At 33.1% G+C, this 16,011-nt stretch overlaps 1 protein-coding gene across 2 annotated transcripts; it reads left to right on the top strand.

Annotated features, from left to right (window-relative positions):
- Positions 1–6,745: 6,745 nt before the first annotated feature.
- On the top strand, positions 6,746–15,666 carry LOC110420467 (Acyl-CoA N-acyltransferase with RING/FYVE/PHD-type zinc finger domain-containing protein). Of its 2 annotated transcripts, XM_021433788.2 has the most exons (23): positions 6,746–6,972; positions 7,069–8,079; positions 8,207–8,278; positions 8,384–8,588; positions 8,696–8,804; positions 9,366–9,458; positions 9,613–9,705; positions 9,852–9,944; positions 10,150–10,242; positions 10,435–10,527; positions 10,619–10,700; positions 10,779–10,838; positions 10,923–10,975; positions 11,068–11,234; positions 12,095–12,305; positions 12,478–12,535; positions 12,677–12,733; positions 12,872–13,117; positions 14,001–14,065; positions 14,179–14,235; positions 14,321–14,414; positions 14,826–14,966; positions 15,088–15,666. In XM_021433788.2, the coding sequence occupies exons 2-23, from the start codon at positions 7,105–7,107 to the stop codon at positions 15,217–15,219; spliced, it is 3,249 nt and encodes a 1,082-aa protein (XP_021289463.1). In that variant the 5' UTR covers positions 6,746–6,972; positions 7,069–7,104; the 3' UTR covers positions 15,220–15,666. The 2 variants fall into 2 exon arrangements, with proteins under 2 accessions (XP_021289463.1, XP_021289464.1); XM_021433789.2 differs by lacking the exon at positions 10,779–10,838.
- Positions 15,667–16,011: the final 345 nt, after the last annotated feature.

Raw genomic sequence — 16,011 nt, 5'->3', positions numbered from 1 at the left:
AAAAGTATCAAAGCAGGTAACTATAGGAAAAAGTAGGCTATTTTGTTATGGATGCCAGTCCAGATAACCAGATATACAGTCAATTGCATCGTTTCCTTTTCTGAATTGGACCTTCAATACTTCAGTTGCTTCGCAAACAGTATAAGGGGATGCACGGTCGAGGGGCTTCCATCTACCTGTGCTTAATTCATTGAGAACACCAATTCCGTTTTCGGCCGTAAGCAAAGACACAGTAACTTTATAATGCTAGTTAGTTTACAACTCCGTTGTTAACCCTGCTTTATTTGGTAAAAATAAACAGCTGCTTATATAATTTGGTACTACACCATGTACTGCATGACTCAACAAAGTGAAAATTGTCCTTCAAAGGCATTACGCCATCGAAGAAAAAGAGTACCAAAGTTCTCTGTTCCAGAGAAGAAAAGAATGATACTGCTGGTGTCACGTACAACATGAAATCTCACTCAGACTAGAAAAGGGCTGAAGGACAATAGAGAAAAAGACGTAACTCTATTAAATAGGACATTACTTTTTGTGAGGTTTTTATTTTGTGCAAATAAAACTAGAGAATGCTTTGTGATCGTGGTATAATGTGATGCTGCCTGCTAAATATAGAGTCACTGATGCTGATATTACAAGCTCTTGAAGCCAAAAGTTTCAATCAAATCCTTAATTCGGTTTTTCCTTTATTTTTTATCAAAACCCAATTCGCGGTTAGAGATTCATCTGTTGGACTGTTATTGGGCTGGCACCATGTGAGTGGTCAAAAAGTCCCAATCTTGAAACGTGACTCTCGAAGGATGGAAGGAGCTATCGCCATGTGATGGGTAGCCATCGCAATATAAAATCTAGGGGCTTGGAAAAAAATAAATAAAGGAAACAAAGAAAAGAGAGCTGTCATCATATGTAGTGCAAACTTGGGCTGGTGGCAATGGTATATCCTTTGGAAGATGCTGAAACTAGCAACCTCCATTTCACTCTTCCCACTTCTCTTTTTTGGTTTCCTTTTAATCAAAAAGTGACAACACACTTATACATAAGTCACCTTACCCTTTTATTGCCCTTACGACCAAGAAAGAAGAAACACCAAGAAAGAGAAAAAAAAATAAAACCTATATCAACCCATACAAACCTTCAGTCTCAAACCCTCTTAATTCTGCACCATCACTAGGCCACCCCTGCAAATGGCCTCAAATGCTCAAACCACCCAGGCAGGGGGGGCCAAGGCTTCTTGTTTCTTGCTGATGGTGATGCAGTTTCTTTCATTTTTCGTTTTTTGTTTCTATCACTTCCCACCAGTCTTTTCCAAGGTCAGTGGGTGTTAATGGAGATTGTTCAAACTGAATCTCCTTCCTTAAGGGCGGTTTCTGTTGTAGGGCAACTTCGATCCTTTGGCATTTCAGCTTCCTCGTCATCTCTCTTCACTTCATTATATGATTTGCAGGGCTCGAGGAAACTTTCACCAGGGCGAATCAGATTATGCTGCATCCATTTTCTTGTTATCTCATGTTGTATTTGGTACTTTGGTATCTTACCTATGTATTTGTAGGCCAGTGGCCAAAGTTTCTGTGTGCTAGCTGCAGCCTGGTTGAACGGGTCTTTTTGCAGAATAAATTTGCTTTTGAGTCATGACTCAGGAGCTTGTAAGGTCAACGGAATTCGTTCTGTGATGGAAAGGCTTGCCATAACAGCTTTGATTCTTATCCATTTTTCTTTAACAGTTATATCGAAATGACCACATCTGCCCTACTTTAGACAAATAGGATCACCCCATTTTTATGTTTTTCAACTTTTTCAGAGAGAAAGAGAGGCCAACCACGTGCTTAATATATATGAGTTGTTGGTATAATGTTACGAGTACATATTTGTTGTCAAATAGGGCAAATTAAACATCTTTGTTTAAGGGGCCTAAAGCTGATAATGATTTAGGAACAAAGCAGAAAACATCATGATAAACATACAGATGGTGAGTCATTAATGCAGTGCTTTCCAAGATTTACAAACACCTTGCGCATAACTTCACGATGGCACACGTTAATTTCTAGCTAGATGCTCCTCATGATGTACACTGCTATAAGCTTTTCAAGTGATCTGTCTCAAGCTACTTAGACAACAAAAGCTGAATCACCTCAATTTATTAATTGGTAACATTTTTCATTGCGGATTGGCTCCAGTTGTAGCAGTTTCCCATCTCATGGATGTGGACGGATGCCAGATTCAGCTTGATTAAACTTAGCAGTACTCTTGCTCTTTTGCACGCATGGGATACACTCAAATTGTTCATCTGACTCATTGTTTTGAGAGCTTTAAGTTGCACACAAGCAGATAGATGAGCTGTGTCTAGAATAACTGGTAAGGGACATAGTATCTTGGGGGAATTCATCGGTATTATCACTTAAGTGGGATACCATTTGGGAAAGATTTTTAGCACAAGTATAAGGAGTTTGCAAGCAGCCGACATCCTAACGTTTGCCTCATCTTAATCTCTATATGTGCAAGTCAGATGTGCCTTGCAACATGCCAATTCTTAATTAGGTTGAATGCCAACCTGCCCAGGAGAGAGAATATTATACTGCTGCAACTATTATCGACAAAATCTAAGAAAAGGCCGCCGATTATATATGTTAATGTTTAATTAATAAAATAAGCATGGTTGATATAATTAATTACTTTCTAATTACGTTTAAAAATTTAGCACTTGGGGTTAACTCATGATCAGTTGGTGGAGTACATGTGAGACATTAAAAAAATAGAAGTTTGACCTGCAAAACTTCCTTTTGTTTCTATTTATATTTACCACAGAGTACTAAGACTTTCAATCGTTAAGCACCTTAATATTATTGATTAGCTCTTGAATTAAGCAATACTAGAACAGTACGCTGTAAAAATATACATAGTCTTATTTGACAAATTTGATTATCATGAATTTGGTAGAGATGTATTTTTAAAAATAAATTTTATTATTTATTAGATAAATAAGTTAATATATTAATTATTGCTTTCACATAAGGTATTTTATTCATTTATCACATATATACTATAATCATAAATTATTTGGTGGCATTGTAGAAAAACTATACACTAATAATTGATAAACTATTAAGTAAGGTGTCATAATTGTTCAGTTCCTTATTTACCAAAACCTTTTCTACACCATAAATGTGACAAAATGTTTAAAACTTACACTTAAGAAAAAATATATTAAAAGATAAAACGTTTTAACTCTGCTATTGAGCAGGATTGACTCTAGGATAAAACAAGCAAAGCCCTTGCTTTAGCTCCAAATTATAAGAATATAATTAATTATGTTAAAAATATGTAAAAATTAAAATAATTAATAAAATATCTATCATCCTCTCATGCCTAATAAATATCTATTTTCTCTCATTTCACATATCTCTATTAATCCTTAACTATTTATTTATTTTTCATTAAAAATATGTAAAAGTTAAAAATAATTAATAAAATAATATATTTTCTCACTTTACTAATTATGTGCCTAACAAATTTCAATTCTTTATCACTTTTCAATTTTTACACTGCTATTAATCCTCTGCTCTTTTTCACATCTGATTTTTCTTATTTTTTTAAAAAAATGTCTCATTTGAATGTTTAGTTTTAAGTTTTAAAGATTATTGAGCTACCTCTGCTATTGAGATGGTAATTTAAAGCAAATAAGTGGATGTGGTTTATGAGATACATATATTAAACATGATCTTGTCATTAAAAAGATTTATTACGATTTATTAATTATCTTTAAACATTTTTTTAAAAAGAATTATCCTTAAGCTTGAGAGGTCAATATATTTTATTTGGTATTTATATAACTTTAATGTTGTCAACAAGTGATACTAAATTTAAAGTTTATACCCTAGTATATTGAGTGATGGACATACTAAATAAATTATATTTAGTGCTCAACAAAGAATTCACCATTCTCTATTGAAAAGGATATTCAAGCAAGTTTCATAAGATTGTTGGATTCAAAAAATCATGACACGGTTTGCATTTTAAGTGTTTTAGAATTATATTATTATTTACATTAATATTATTATATAAGAGATTTTGAAAAAATATATTTTTTAAAATGTAATAAAAAGGAAAATCATGAATTGGTATTAAATGGGTTGAATGTGATAGTGAAAATTATTTATCCATCGAGCCCTTGATGAATGTGATACGAAGAAATGACTTATTAGTAAAGAATATAATGAGACCTCATTAATAATTCTTTTCTCTAAGGTTATTTTGATGTGTTGATTTACATTATTGTAATAAGTGGCTAAATAAGGTTTTTTAATTAATTTAAGAAATTAAAATGATAATATTAGATTAAAAAATTCTAAATAAAATACTAGTCATGGGTTTTATATAAGTTTTGTTGGAATATGGATACGTCAAATGGATCCAAATCCATTAGTATATTTATATAATAGGGGTTATTACTTAATTAGTCATCAAAATTAATTAACATTAGGTATTAAAAAACTTAGAAAAAAATAGAAACGTGAATCCCTTTGGAAGCTACGCCCTTGAATCACTCGTGAAATACCTTATTTTTTTTATCAATATTAGATCCTTGACTTTTATCTTAAATAATAACTGTTGTTATTGAATTGAAAATTAAAATTTCGTATCTTAGAAACTTTAAAAATTTTGTTTTAAAATCACAAAACCTTTGCTTTTGAAAACTTATATGATAAGTTAAAAATGGTTATCCATGGAGAATTGATAATTAGAAAAATGAATCTTAAATATGTGCTTGATTGGCTACATACAAAACTAGCAATTCATATTTTAAGCGTTTTAATCATTAAAATATATAATATTAAAAATTATATGAGTAAAAATGATCACGACACGATTAATTAAATATGTTTGAAATTTTAAATATGTACACAGATACGTAAAAATGTTACATGATATGACATGATTACTGCATTTTTTAAAAATATTAGATTAAATTCTATATGACATAATTTAACACTATAAACCCATTATATATAATCAACATGATTAACTTGTTTGATTTGTTTAAGAAATAATAACTATTTAAAAAATTATTTTTATTTATAATTTATTTTTAATACTTAAATGTAAAACTAGAACTCCATTGTTTAATTTTAAAATTAATAATCATAAGATTAGTAAACAACTTATGAAAATTCAAATGATTTCCATTATCATTAACCATAATAAAATACAATTATTATGAGTTATTTGTTTTCCATAATCAAAGGAAGATAGAAGCAAAACAGGTTAAGCATGTCATGTCATACAGATTGATATGATTACATGATTAATTAAACAAATTGTATTTAAGTGACTTCATCCATGTAAGATACAAAATTATCATGTCTTGAACGTATAATTGCGTTTACGACATGAAATACAATTATCTTCAATACGAACACAGTTAACTTTGTATGTTTTAATTGTATTAACAAGTTATGTTTGAATCATTTTCAATAGCGACATATTTTTTTAATGGTATTAACTAATCATTCATGAATGAAATTGTAATTTATTTGCTTTTATTTAGTGTTTATGATAACTTTATTAAGCTTAGAAAAATGATATTTTTTTTCTACCATATATTGAAAATCAGTATTTGCTTTTATGAGGTCATGAATTTAAACTCCTGAACCTTTTACGATAATCGTATATATAGCCTACTATATGTACTCCGAAACATTACCTTTTAAAGGAGTAATTTTGGGTCATTACTAGCCAAAAATTTGGGCTTTACTAATTTAAAATGGGTAGAAGGTGCCAAATCAAATTGAATTGAAGAACCAAATTGAACTGAAGTAAGTTTAATCTTTTTGATTTGGTTAATTTGCTATTCGTTTATTTTAGTTAATTAAGTTCGATTGGTATAGTTTAATTTGTTCGGTCTTCGGTTTGAAATTTTTCCAATTGGAGCAATTGAACTAATTGAAGTGAGTAATACTAACTAACCAAAGGGAATTTTAGTATGTTTTATTATCAATTGATGTATCAACTCCATGTTTTTCATATGCAAAGTCTAAGACCAAGTATATAATATTAACTCCAAATAATTTTTATTGACAATGCCTTAATTAAAGGAAGCAATTATATTGAGTGCAGACACTATGTGTATACATTTATTTGAAGAAGATAAAAAAGCTTTAAGTTCAAAAAACAAAAGAAAATTATTCATTTTTTTGCTCAATATTATTCATTATTTATTATTCAATTAAGAAAACAAAATAAAAAAAATCTCAACAATTAAAAAACAAAAAAAAGAAAAAAATTCTCAACATAAAATGCAATAAAAAAAAGTCACATTCTCACATTTTTTTCTCTCCATTTTTATAAATTTGATTTTCAATAATCGAACTAAACTAATTGAAGAAGTTTGATTTTTGGTTTTTTAATTATTAGACCTACTTTGATTTAATTTCGATATTGTTACAGGAATAGTTTGGTTTTGAGATTTTCAAAACCGATTTCACGAACAAATGTTCGCACACCCATTTTGAATGGGTAATTGACATCAGTTTTGGGTTCAGAGATGATCGACAGCCCAAATAGAAGCCCAGAACACTGGGCCTCCAAATTAAAAAAGGTAAGAGGCCCGGACTAGACTCCACTTGAATTGATAAGGGCTAGGCAACGGGGAAATCAAGTAGGGCTAATATCGTCAATTCAGATTTCCTTTCCTACTCTCTTATTTACGTATCCTGCCATTTGCCCCCTCCCCTTAAAATCCCAATCTGACTCTCTCTCTCTCTCTCGCTAGCTGGTCGGTTTCATCTCCCAACGACAACCCGAAAAAAGGAAAAGAAAAAGCCCCAAAAATTTGAGATTCCTCTTCAAATCCAAAACGATTCAATCAAAAACCCTAAATCTGCTCAAGTCCGATCCCCTAACCCTTCATTTTTCTTTCGCCTCCCAAAATTTTCACTTTCCTTATAATCTGTCATGGCCCTTATCTGAGCCTAATCGGTAAAATCCTTCACTTCGCCGTAGAAAAATGGTCGAATTTTCGATTTTTTATTTGATTAATATATTTTTAATTTTTTTTATTTTTTTTGTTTGCAGAATTTTAGTGGATTTTGGGAGTGAAGTAAGTGAGGCATGAAGCGAGAGTTGGAATTCGGATTGGAGGGTTCACTCGGTCCAACTCGGGAGTCATTGACTCAATCTCAAACTCAGGCGAGGTCTAGTACTAGTTGTAAGAGAGTTAAAGTTACTCAAGTGAATGGTTACATTGTTTATACTCGAGTTAAAAAGTCAAGAATTAATTGCCGTGATGAATTTTCGGAAAATTTAGAAAATAAGAAGTTTGAGAACTTTAATGAGCCGATTAATGGTGTTAAAGAATGTTTAGTTGGTGAGGATCAGAAGAATAAAACTCTGATTGAAGTTAGTCATGGGAACAATAATGTAATTGAAGATGTAATTGGAAGTAGACCGGGGAATGAGAATGTAGCTGGGGAGAATGTTTTGGTTAAAAATGTGGTTGATGAGAGCTTAGTTGATCGAGATATTGGTGAAGGCGGTCCATTTGTAGAGGCTTCAATTGAGGAGAGCCGTGTTATTGGAGAAAATGCCATTGTAGGGAACCTTGTAGTTGAGGAAATTGGAAGAGATGGTAGGCTTGTTCTTCAAGCTAGGCTTGGTGAAGGGTCCAGTTATAATTCGGCAATGGTCATGTCTAAAGATGAGCGAAGCAATGAGCTGGGAACGTGTCTGGTTAAGGAAGGAGGTCTTGGGGAGGCTTCCATGCAGATTGTTGACAGTAGCGAAGGGAAGACTGATTTTCTCTTGAAGACCCTGCGGCGGTCTAAACGATCATTATTGAGACCTAAGGTTGAACCACTAGACAGTTTGGAGTGCGAACAGCACACTGTTGAAAATGTGTCAGTTTCAAGTTTTGGTGGAGAGGAAGCCGCTGAAGGAAGTGATTTGACTACTCCAAGGAAGAATTTGGAGTTGAAAATGTCAAAAAAGATTGCACTTAATAAGTGCCCAATGACAGTTAAAGAGCTCTTTGACACTGGTTTACTTGATGGGGTTCCAGTGGTTTACATGGGTACAATAAGTAGTAAGGTAATTCTTTGATGCCTATATTATTTTTTTTTTCTAATATAAGGTTTCTGTCATTTGTTTCTTTTAGTTTAGAATTCAAATGTAGTGCATAGCTGAAGGCTTACTGTTAGTGGTATTATACTTCCAGACAGCTGGTCTCCGGGGCATCATTACAGATGGAGGAATTTTGTGTTCATGTTCCTTGTGCAAAGGCCGCAGAGTAAGAAATTTCTTTTCTACAATGTAAATCTGTGTAACTCCATGACTTAATAAATGCTGTTTTTTCTGCTTCTTGATGCTGTTTTTATTTCCTTAATAATTTTAGGTTGTTCCACCTTCCCAATTCGAGATTCATGCTTGTAAACAATACAAACGTGCAGCACAGTATATCTGCTTTGAGAATGGGAAGAGCCTGCTTGAGGTGTTGAGGGCATGCAGGAGAAGACCTCTGCATACATTGGAAGCAACAATTCAAAATATACTTAGTGCTTTACCAGAGCAAAAGTGTTTCACTTGTAGAAGATGCAAAGGTGACCTTTTCTCTTATTAACTATATTATTATTGACAGGGGCAAGTAAGTAGAACGGTTTTGATTGTATTTGAATCTTATTCTTTTTTGTCATTCACTTATTTCTAGGTTCATTTCCTGTAATACATGTTGGCCAAATAGGGCCGCTATGCAATTCATGTGTGGAGTCAAAGAAATCTCAGTGCAGTACAATGAGTGCACCCAGTGCAGTTGCTAGGTATGCTTCTTTAAGTGTTGCTTTCTTAAAAGATTAGTAGCATGATGTCTCTTCTACTATAAAGTTTACTTGGTTAGGGATATTAATGTTAGTCATTAAGTTGAATTTTCTATTTGTTTTACAATTGCACTGTTCAGGTGTCTGAATTTTGTAGTTTTATCATTGGATGTGCTAAAGTATTTGTAATATGCACTGTCTGTTACCAAGCATTCACTATAATTCATTACCATGTAATACCCCTTCAGGGTGTTGGATTCAAATCTTTGTATGATATTGATGGCCTTTTTGACTGTCATTCAGCCATAATTGATTGGTATATAATAGAAAGAAGGGGCATGTCAAGTTTATTTGACTGATATCTATTTAATATGCATACTGCTTCATAGAAATGCAACCTATTCATTTTTACTTGGGAGGATATTAAACTGAATTCAGTATGAAATTAAACATAATTGAAGTTGTAAGGAAATGCTAGAATGATGTTTGTTTTTATATTTGAGTTAGTTTCCAGTATTAATGTCTATATACATTATTTTATATGGTTGTATTGTGTTATTTCAGATCGCAAGAACCAGTATTGATTTCACATTCCTCTGGAAGCTCTTCAGTGGGTATTGTTCCGCAATCAACAAGTCAATGGAAGATGGCAAGAAAGTTAGTAAATTTTATATATTGTTTGCAAGCTAACTGGTGTGAAATGTTTCCAGATATTGTTAATATAATCTTTTCTTAATGCTTATTAGTTAGTTCTTGGTTTAACATCTATTTTACTTCTTTTATTTGTTTTTTTGCGTTTTTATTATTTCAGATCACAGGAACCACTTCTGATGTCACAGTCTTTTGGAAGTGCATCATCGAGTGTTTCTCCACAAAATAAAAGTCAATGGAAGAAAGCAAGGAAGTTAGTATCTCTTAATATCTTTTTGATTATGTTTTTTAGTGGCATCTTTTACCATCCTTTTTGGCTCATAAAATTATTTGTTTTATAATGATATGCATTATTGATTTTTAATGCCTTCTTTTCATGTGCCTCCTACATTGTTTCAGGTCATCAGAGCTTGATGTGACATCAAATTCATCCCAATGTGCTTCATTATGCTTTTCTTTGCAAAATAGGAGTCCATGGAAGACAACAAGAAAGTTGGTGACCTTTTATGTCTTGTTGTTGTCATGAACTATAGCATAATTTTTTCTTTAATTATTTTCTTTTCATTTGTGTGAATTAAATGGTTCTATTTGGAAGTAGTTTAGTCCTAGATGGTAGTTTAAAAGTTAAATAATGTTCCTTTTTTTTTATATAGTTTTTAATTGGTGCATCATGCTTCCATCTCTATGTTATTTCTAGGTTAACAAAACCAGGGTTATTCACAAAGTCCTTGAAGAGTGCTTCAGTGCATATTTCCTCACAAGATAAAGCCCAATGGAGAATAAAAAAGAAGTTAGTATAATTTTTATCCTTTTTTTTGGTCATTTTTAATGATGGTCGGTTTCTCACTTCTGTTCACTTCCTATGCCTGCAAAGTTTGGCCTCAAGACACAAGGACCTGTTTTTAGTGAAGCTTCTTCTCATAGTCTTTTTATTTTTTCTTCATACTTATTCCCTTTGTGTGCTTTTGTTGGAATTTCTCAGGCCAATAAAACCAGTTTTGATGTCAAAGACCTTGAAAGGTGCCTCATTGCCTATGTATTCACCCAATGGAAGTCAATGGAAGATGACAACAAAGTTGGTACCTTTTAATATATTTCTGGACTAAGGTTTTACTTCCTTTTCTGATGTAATCTCCTTATCTTCTTGGAATTGTTAATTTCTATAGAGATCAGCGATTGCATAAGTTGGTATTTGAGGAAGATGGATTGCCTGATGGAACTGAAGTTGCATACTATGCCCGAGGACAGGTAATTGAGACAAAAGTAATTTATTTTATGCCTTTGTATCTCAGTGGTGTGTAAAGTGTGATTAGTTTTAATGGGCAGAGATTGCTTGAGGGTTACAAAAAGGGCTTTGGGATATTTTGTCGTTGTTGCAATTGTGAGGTATTGTGCTTTTATTGCTTGAGCTTCAGAATTTCTAAATTACATTGGGTGTCTGTTTATGCTCTTTCCTTTGTTATTGTGCAGGTTAGTCCCTCACAGTTTGAAGCTCATGCTGGTTGGGCTTCTCGTCGAAAACCGTATGTTTTCATAGCAGATGCTTTACAGTTTTTTTCCGAAGTTACTCTATCTTTGTTAAGTATATCTTGATTATATTTGTGTCTTTGGGCAGCTATGCATACATTTACACATCTAATGGGGTGTCTTTGCATGAACTGGCAATATCTCTCTCAAAAGGTCGTCGTTATTCTGCCAAGGATAATGATGATGCATGCATCATTTGTGCAGATGGTGGAAATCTTTTGCTCTGTGATGGATGCCCAAGGGCTTTCCATAAAGGTTTGATTGTAAATATCAATAATTTCTTTAAATTTTAAGTAGGAAATGCATGGGTGGGTGGTTATATTGGTTTCACAGCTTTACTTTGTGGTATAGTTTGGACATTGTAAGGTTTTATTTATTTGTCTTTGGGATTTCAGGGATTGATATGAGCATTTACTGTTTTCTGTATTGTCAAGAAGGATAAATGTGGCAACCTGAGGTCTCTAATCCCTGTACCTGATATGCATGAGATTTACTGTACTAGACTATTGGCATAGACTATGTAGATGATAAAGAATTTATATATTTTACCTAGAGAAGATAATAAGGAGAAAAAAAAACAAAGAGAATAACAGTTTCTCAAAATGTGCAGTATGATATTTAAATGGAATGTTTTATTTGAAGAAAAGGGATAGTGGAAAATAAACAGGAGAGGTGGAGTTTGAGTTGTATGAAAGACCAAACTCTGTTAAATTTAAATAGAGACTTGAGTTGTTGGAGACCAACTCAGTCAATGGTGTTACATATTAACATGGATGTACTCTCTCTTAGTCTCTCTGGTGCATGTTTAGATGTTTTATAGTAATTTTTCTTGGCAAATTTTCTTTACCTAGACCTATTTATTTTATTATACTTCTATAATTTTTAAACTTTAAGAAATTCAAAACTTGGTTACAGGTGTATCCTTGTGTATTTCCACTTATTGAGATATACTCTTCTGTTTCTAAATCTCAAACAAAGATGGTTGTGCTTAAAGTCATTGTTTTGTTTTTGTGGTTTAGCTTTCTGTGGCATGTCAAAGAGTATTGTTGTTGCCTCTGAAGATTAGTTTGATTTATCTAATTGATATTGAGTAGTAACTTACTTGATATATGCAGAATGTGCATCTCTACCAACAATTCCTCGTGGTCGCTGGTACTGCAAATATTGCCAGAATATGTTTATGAGAGAAAAATTTGTGGAGCATAATGCTAATGCTGTTGCTGCTGGAAGGATTTTAGGAGTTGATGCTATAGAACAAATAACCAGCAGATGCATACGTATTGTGAAAAACATTGAGGCAGAACTTAGTGGGTGCTCATTATGCAGGTGATGGATACGCACTAGGATGAAGCTGATTGAAGCTTATAGTTTTAATAAGGCTATTTTTATACAGTTTGCTTGGACTTTATTTTTATTGTGACATTTCCATAAATTTTTTTATTTCTGTCCTCGATACCCTTTGATTTTGCTTGAAATAATTGTTTTTTTGATTTTATAGGGCGTGTGATTTTAGCAAATCAGGATTTGGTCCTCGGACAATTTTACTGTGTGATCAGGTATGATCATTTTTCATTTCATCCTGTTATATACATTGGCTCTCAAGTTGCTAAACATGTTTTTCTTTTTAATTGTATTTCCACTGATTTGGGCACCCTTTTTTTTGTGTGTTTTTATTTTAAAAAATAATTTTGGATCAGTGTGAAAAAGAATATCATATTGGCTGTTTGAGGACTCATAAAATGGCTGATCTAAGGGTACGTACTACTGTTAATATTGTTGTTGTACCTTTGATTATTTGATATGAAACTCTTCACCCCTGATGCCACTTGTACCTTTGATTATTGGACGTTATCCTATAGAGGATGAAAATACTGATGCCACCTGTACAACAGGAAATACCAAGAGGGAAGTGGTTTTGCTGTTCAGATTGCAGTAGGATTCATTCTACACTGCAGAAGTTGCTCATTCGTGAAGCTGAAAAGCTTCCAGACTCCCTTTTGGATGTTATACGGAAGAAATATGTGGAAAAGGGTTTAGATGCTGACATCAATATTGATGTTAGATGGAGGCTTCTTAGTGGCAAATTTGCTTCTCCTGAAACTAGATTGTTGCTTTCTCAAGCAGTTGGTATCTTCCATGTAAGTCTTGTTCATGTTGTATTTAGATGTTTCATCCTATGAAAAAATGGTTGTTGCCACTGTTGATAAGCAGTTCCCATGCAATGTTTTTCTGTAGTTACTGCAATTATCGTATGTTTGTTTTTAAGTATTTATTTTGAAAATATGCTGTTTGGGTTGAATGTGTTGTATAGAAACGTCAGAAGCACTTTAATTAACCTTTATGCTTCATTTTCTCATTCTTTTCTCGTTTTCTTTATCTTTTAATTTTCATTTTAACTTCTACTACAGTAATAAGGAAAGGCAATATACTGAGTTTATATAGTTTATATATGTTTATCTTTTACTTTCCTCGAATATACTTCTTTTATTTTTGCTAACATCATTAAAATTAGGATGCATCTCAATTTACCTTGCTTTGACATTATTATACTGGAGTTTGTGGCATATTAATAATATTTATAGAAAGAAAGTGATTGGAAAAATTTAATTCATAAGAGTAATTTATCCATGAGGCCAAAGCTATTGATAAATGGATGCATTTTGTTTCTCTGGCTTAAAAACATCACACTTTATAGCTACTTTGATGCGTCTGCATGGGGACTGCTTTAATGGCTTTTAGGGGATATGAGAAGGTGAAATCCAACTAGATTTATGTGAGCAGGATTTTATCCTGCCAATCTGAAACGTTGCTTGGCAAAATTCACTTGTGATTTGTATGTTTCATTTCAAACTGCAATTTTCTAGTTTAAGACAATTTTACTTTCTGGGACTCTGATTTAATATGCTAATTAAGTGATAGGCTATGTTCTATTTGTCAAAAAGTAGAAGATATGTGAAGCCATGGCTTGCCTCATTTTTCTGAAATTTTTCTGATTTTCTCTCTTTTTTCCTTTTTTTAAAGGAATGTTTCGACCCTATAGTTGATGCAACAACTGGGCGTGACCTTATCCCATGCATGGTTTATGGGTAAGCTTGAGACTGTTTATTGTGCTTCAATAGCTGGTTGCACATTAACACGAGTGCACTGTCCAATTTTTTTCTTTGACAAATGTGCATCTTTCTTTCTCTCCCTCTCTCAGAAGGAATTTAAAGGGCCAAGAATATGGGGGAATGTACTGTGCAGTATTGACAATCAAGTAAGGCATATTTGCATAAACTTTAAAGCTTTATATACTTTTGCTATTAGAATGTTGACAATATTCTCTTTTGCTAATGCTGCAGCTCATTCGTTGTATCAGCTGGAATAATTCGAGTTTTTGGGCAAGAAATTGCAGAACTTCCTTTAGTTGCGACAAGCATTGCTAACCATGGGAAGGTGAGGCTAATGTATCCCAACTTTTGTCTTTATGACCTTTTCCTACAATTCCCACCTCTTCTAGATGGTTCTAGTCAGCTGGATTTCCAATTGTCTGCTATTGTCTGGCTATGTAATTCTTTCACACCAGTGGCAAGTGGTAAGGTTTTCAAATTTGGGATTGTGGGTGCAGGATATAATTTGTAACGTAGGATTGAATATTAAGGTTCTTAGGACCTAGTTTAGTTGGGAACACACTGGCAATGACAAAAGCACAATGTAAGGAATACGGTTATTTGAGTTCCTTATAATGTTAGGAAATGGTTAATTTCAAAGTATAATATATATACTAGGCAGGTGCTGCATCTTTTATCACCTGTTTCAATATCATTCTTAGCAATGTTGATTTAGTGGAGCTAAATTACATTACAGGGCTACTTCCAGTTGTTGTTTTCCTGTATTGAGAAGCTACTGGCATTCTTGAATGTCAAAAACCTTGTGCTTCCAGCTGCTGAAGAAGCAGAATCAATCTGGACAGATAAGTTTGGTTTCAAGAAGTTAAGACCAGATCAGGTTTGTTAATACATCATAATGTGCTTATATTCTGTTGTGCAAATTGGGTGCCATTTTTTTTTTTTGAACATTAACTTGGGTGCTATTGGTACTGAAACTTTACATCTGCCTTGTCCTTCAGCTTAGTGAATATAAAAAATCCTGCTGCCAGATGGTGATTTTCAAAGGAACTTCCATGCTACAGAAAGAAGTTCCTCCCTGTCGTGTTGTTAATAGTGCTGAGCCTACAGTGACGTATAATGAAGTGGAGTAAGGCAGAGCTATTTTTGTAGCAAAAGGAAGTGCATTTCTGTGTTTCTTGTTTCCTTTTGTTTTTTTTTTAAGAAATATTTAATTTGTGCAAGAAAGTAGACATTGAGGTACATAAATGTGTTATTCTGTCAGTTTTAAGGTGAAGATAAAGAAGTGAGCTCAATTGTGAACTGGAAGGAGCTCCAATGTGAAGTGCTGTGAAAATTTTTCTGATCCTAGTACTATTAGCAAAACAGCCGGGCAAAGGACTTGAATTTGGCAGAATAGTAAATAGGTATTCCAAGTTATTGGGTTTATATTTTGATGTCTTTGGATCTTTCTGTAAAGTCCGTTAGGACTAGAGTGGGGTTGGATCTCTTAGTTTGTTTACTAGCTTTTTAGCAGAAAGGAAAACGGAACGACAATGGATGGAAGTCTAACTTCAATGTTAAAGCTGCTTTTTCCTTCATTATTTTTTTTTATTTTTTTTATTTTTGTTGGTCTCACACAAATGTTGGCCATGTCTGAAAAAGGATATAAACAAGCAAGAAATTGGCTGGATAACTTATACGACAGTGTAATTGATTTTAGAGTTGCAAAAAAAGCTGTCGGTTGTAGGTTCCCTCCCACCTTTGTGGTCTAAGAAACAATGATTTCTCTGAACCTCCGACCATGAATAGGGTAGTGCTCATGTGCAGTGGCATAAAATTTAAGCAAACCATCAGATTTCGTTTTTAGCCCAAAAAGGCAAGCAAGTTGAGATTTTAAAGCAGTTATTACCGTGTGAAGAAACTCTCCATCTTTCGGCTAGTTG

Source organism: Theobroma umbraticum, unplaced genomic scaffold, assembly GCF_002168275.2.
Source record: "Theobroma umbraticum cultivar Fairchild unplaced genomic scaffold, ASM216827v3 scaffold_86.0, whole genome shotgun sequence".
NCBI lineage: Eukaryota > Viridiplantae > Streptophyta > Magnoliopsida > Malvales > Malvaceae > Theobroma > Theobroma umbraticum.
Note: the sequence above shows the minus strand (reverse complement) of the source record. Positions and strands in the feature narration are given on the sequence as shown.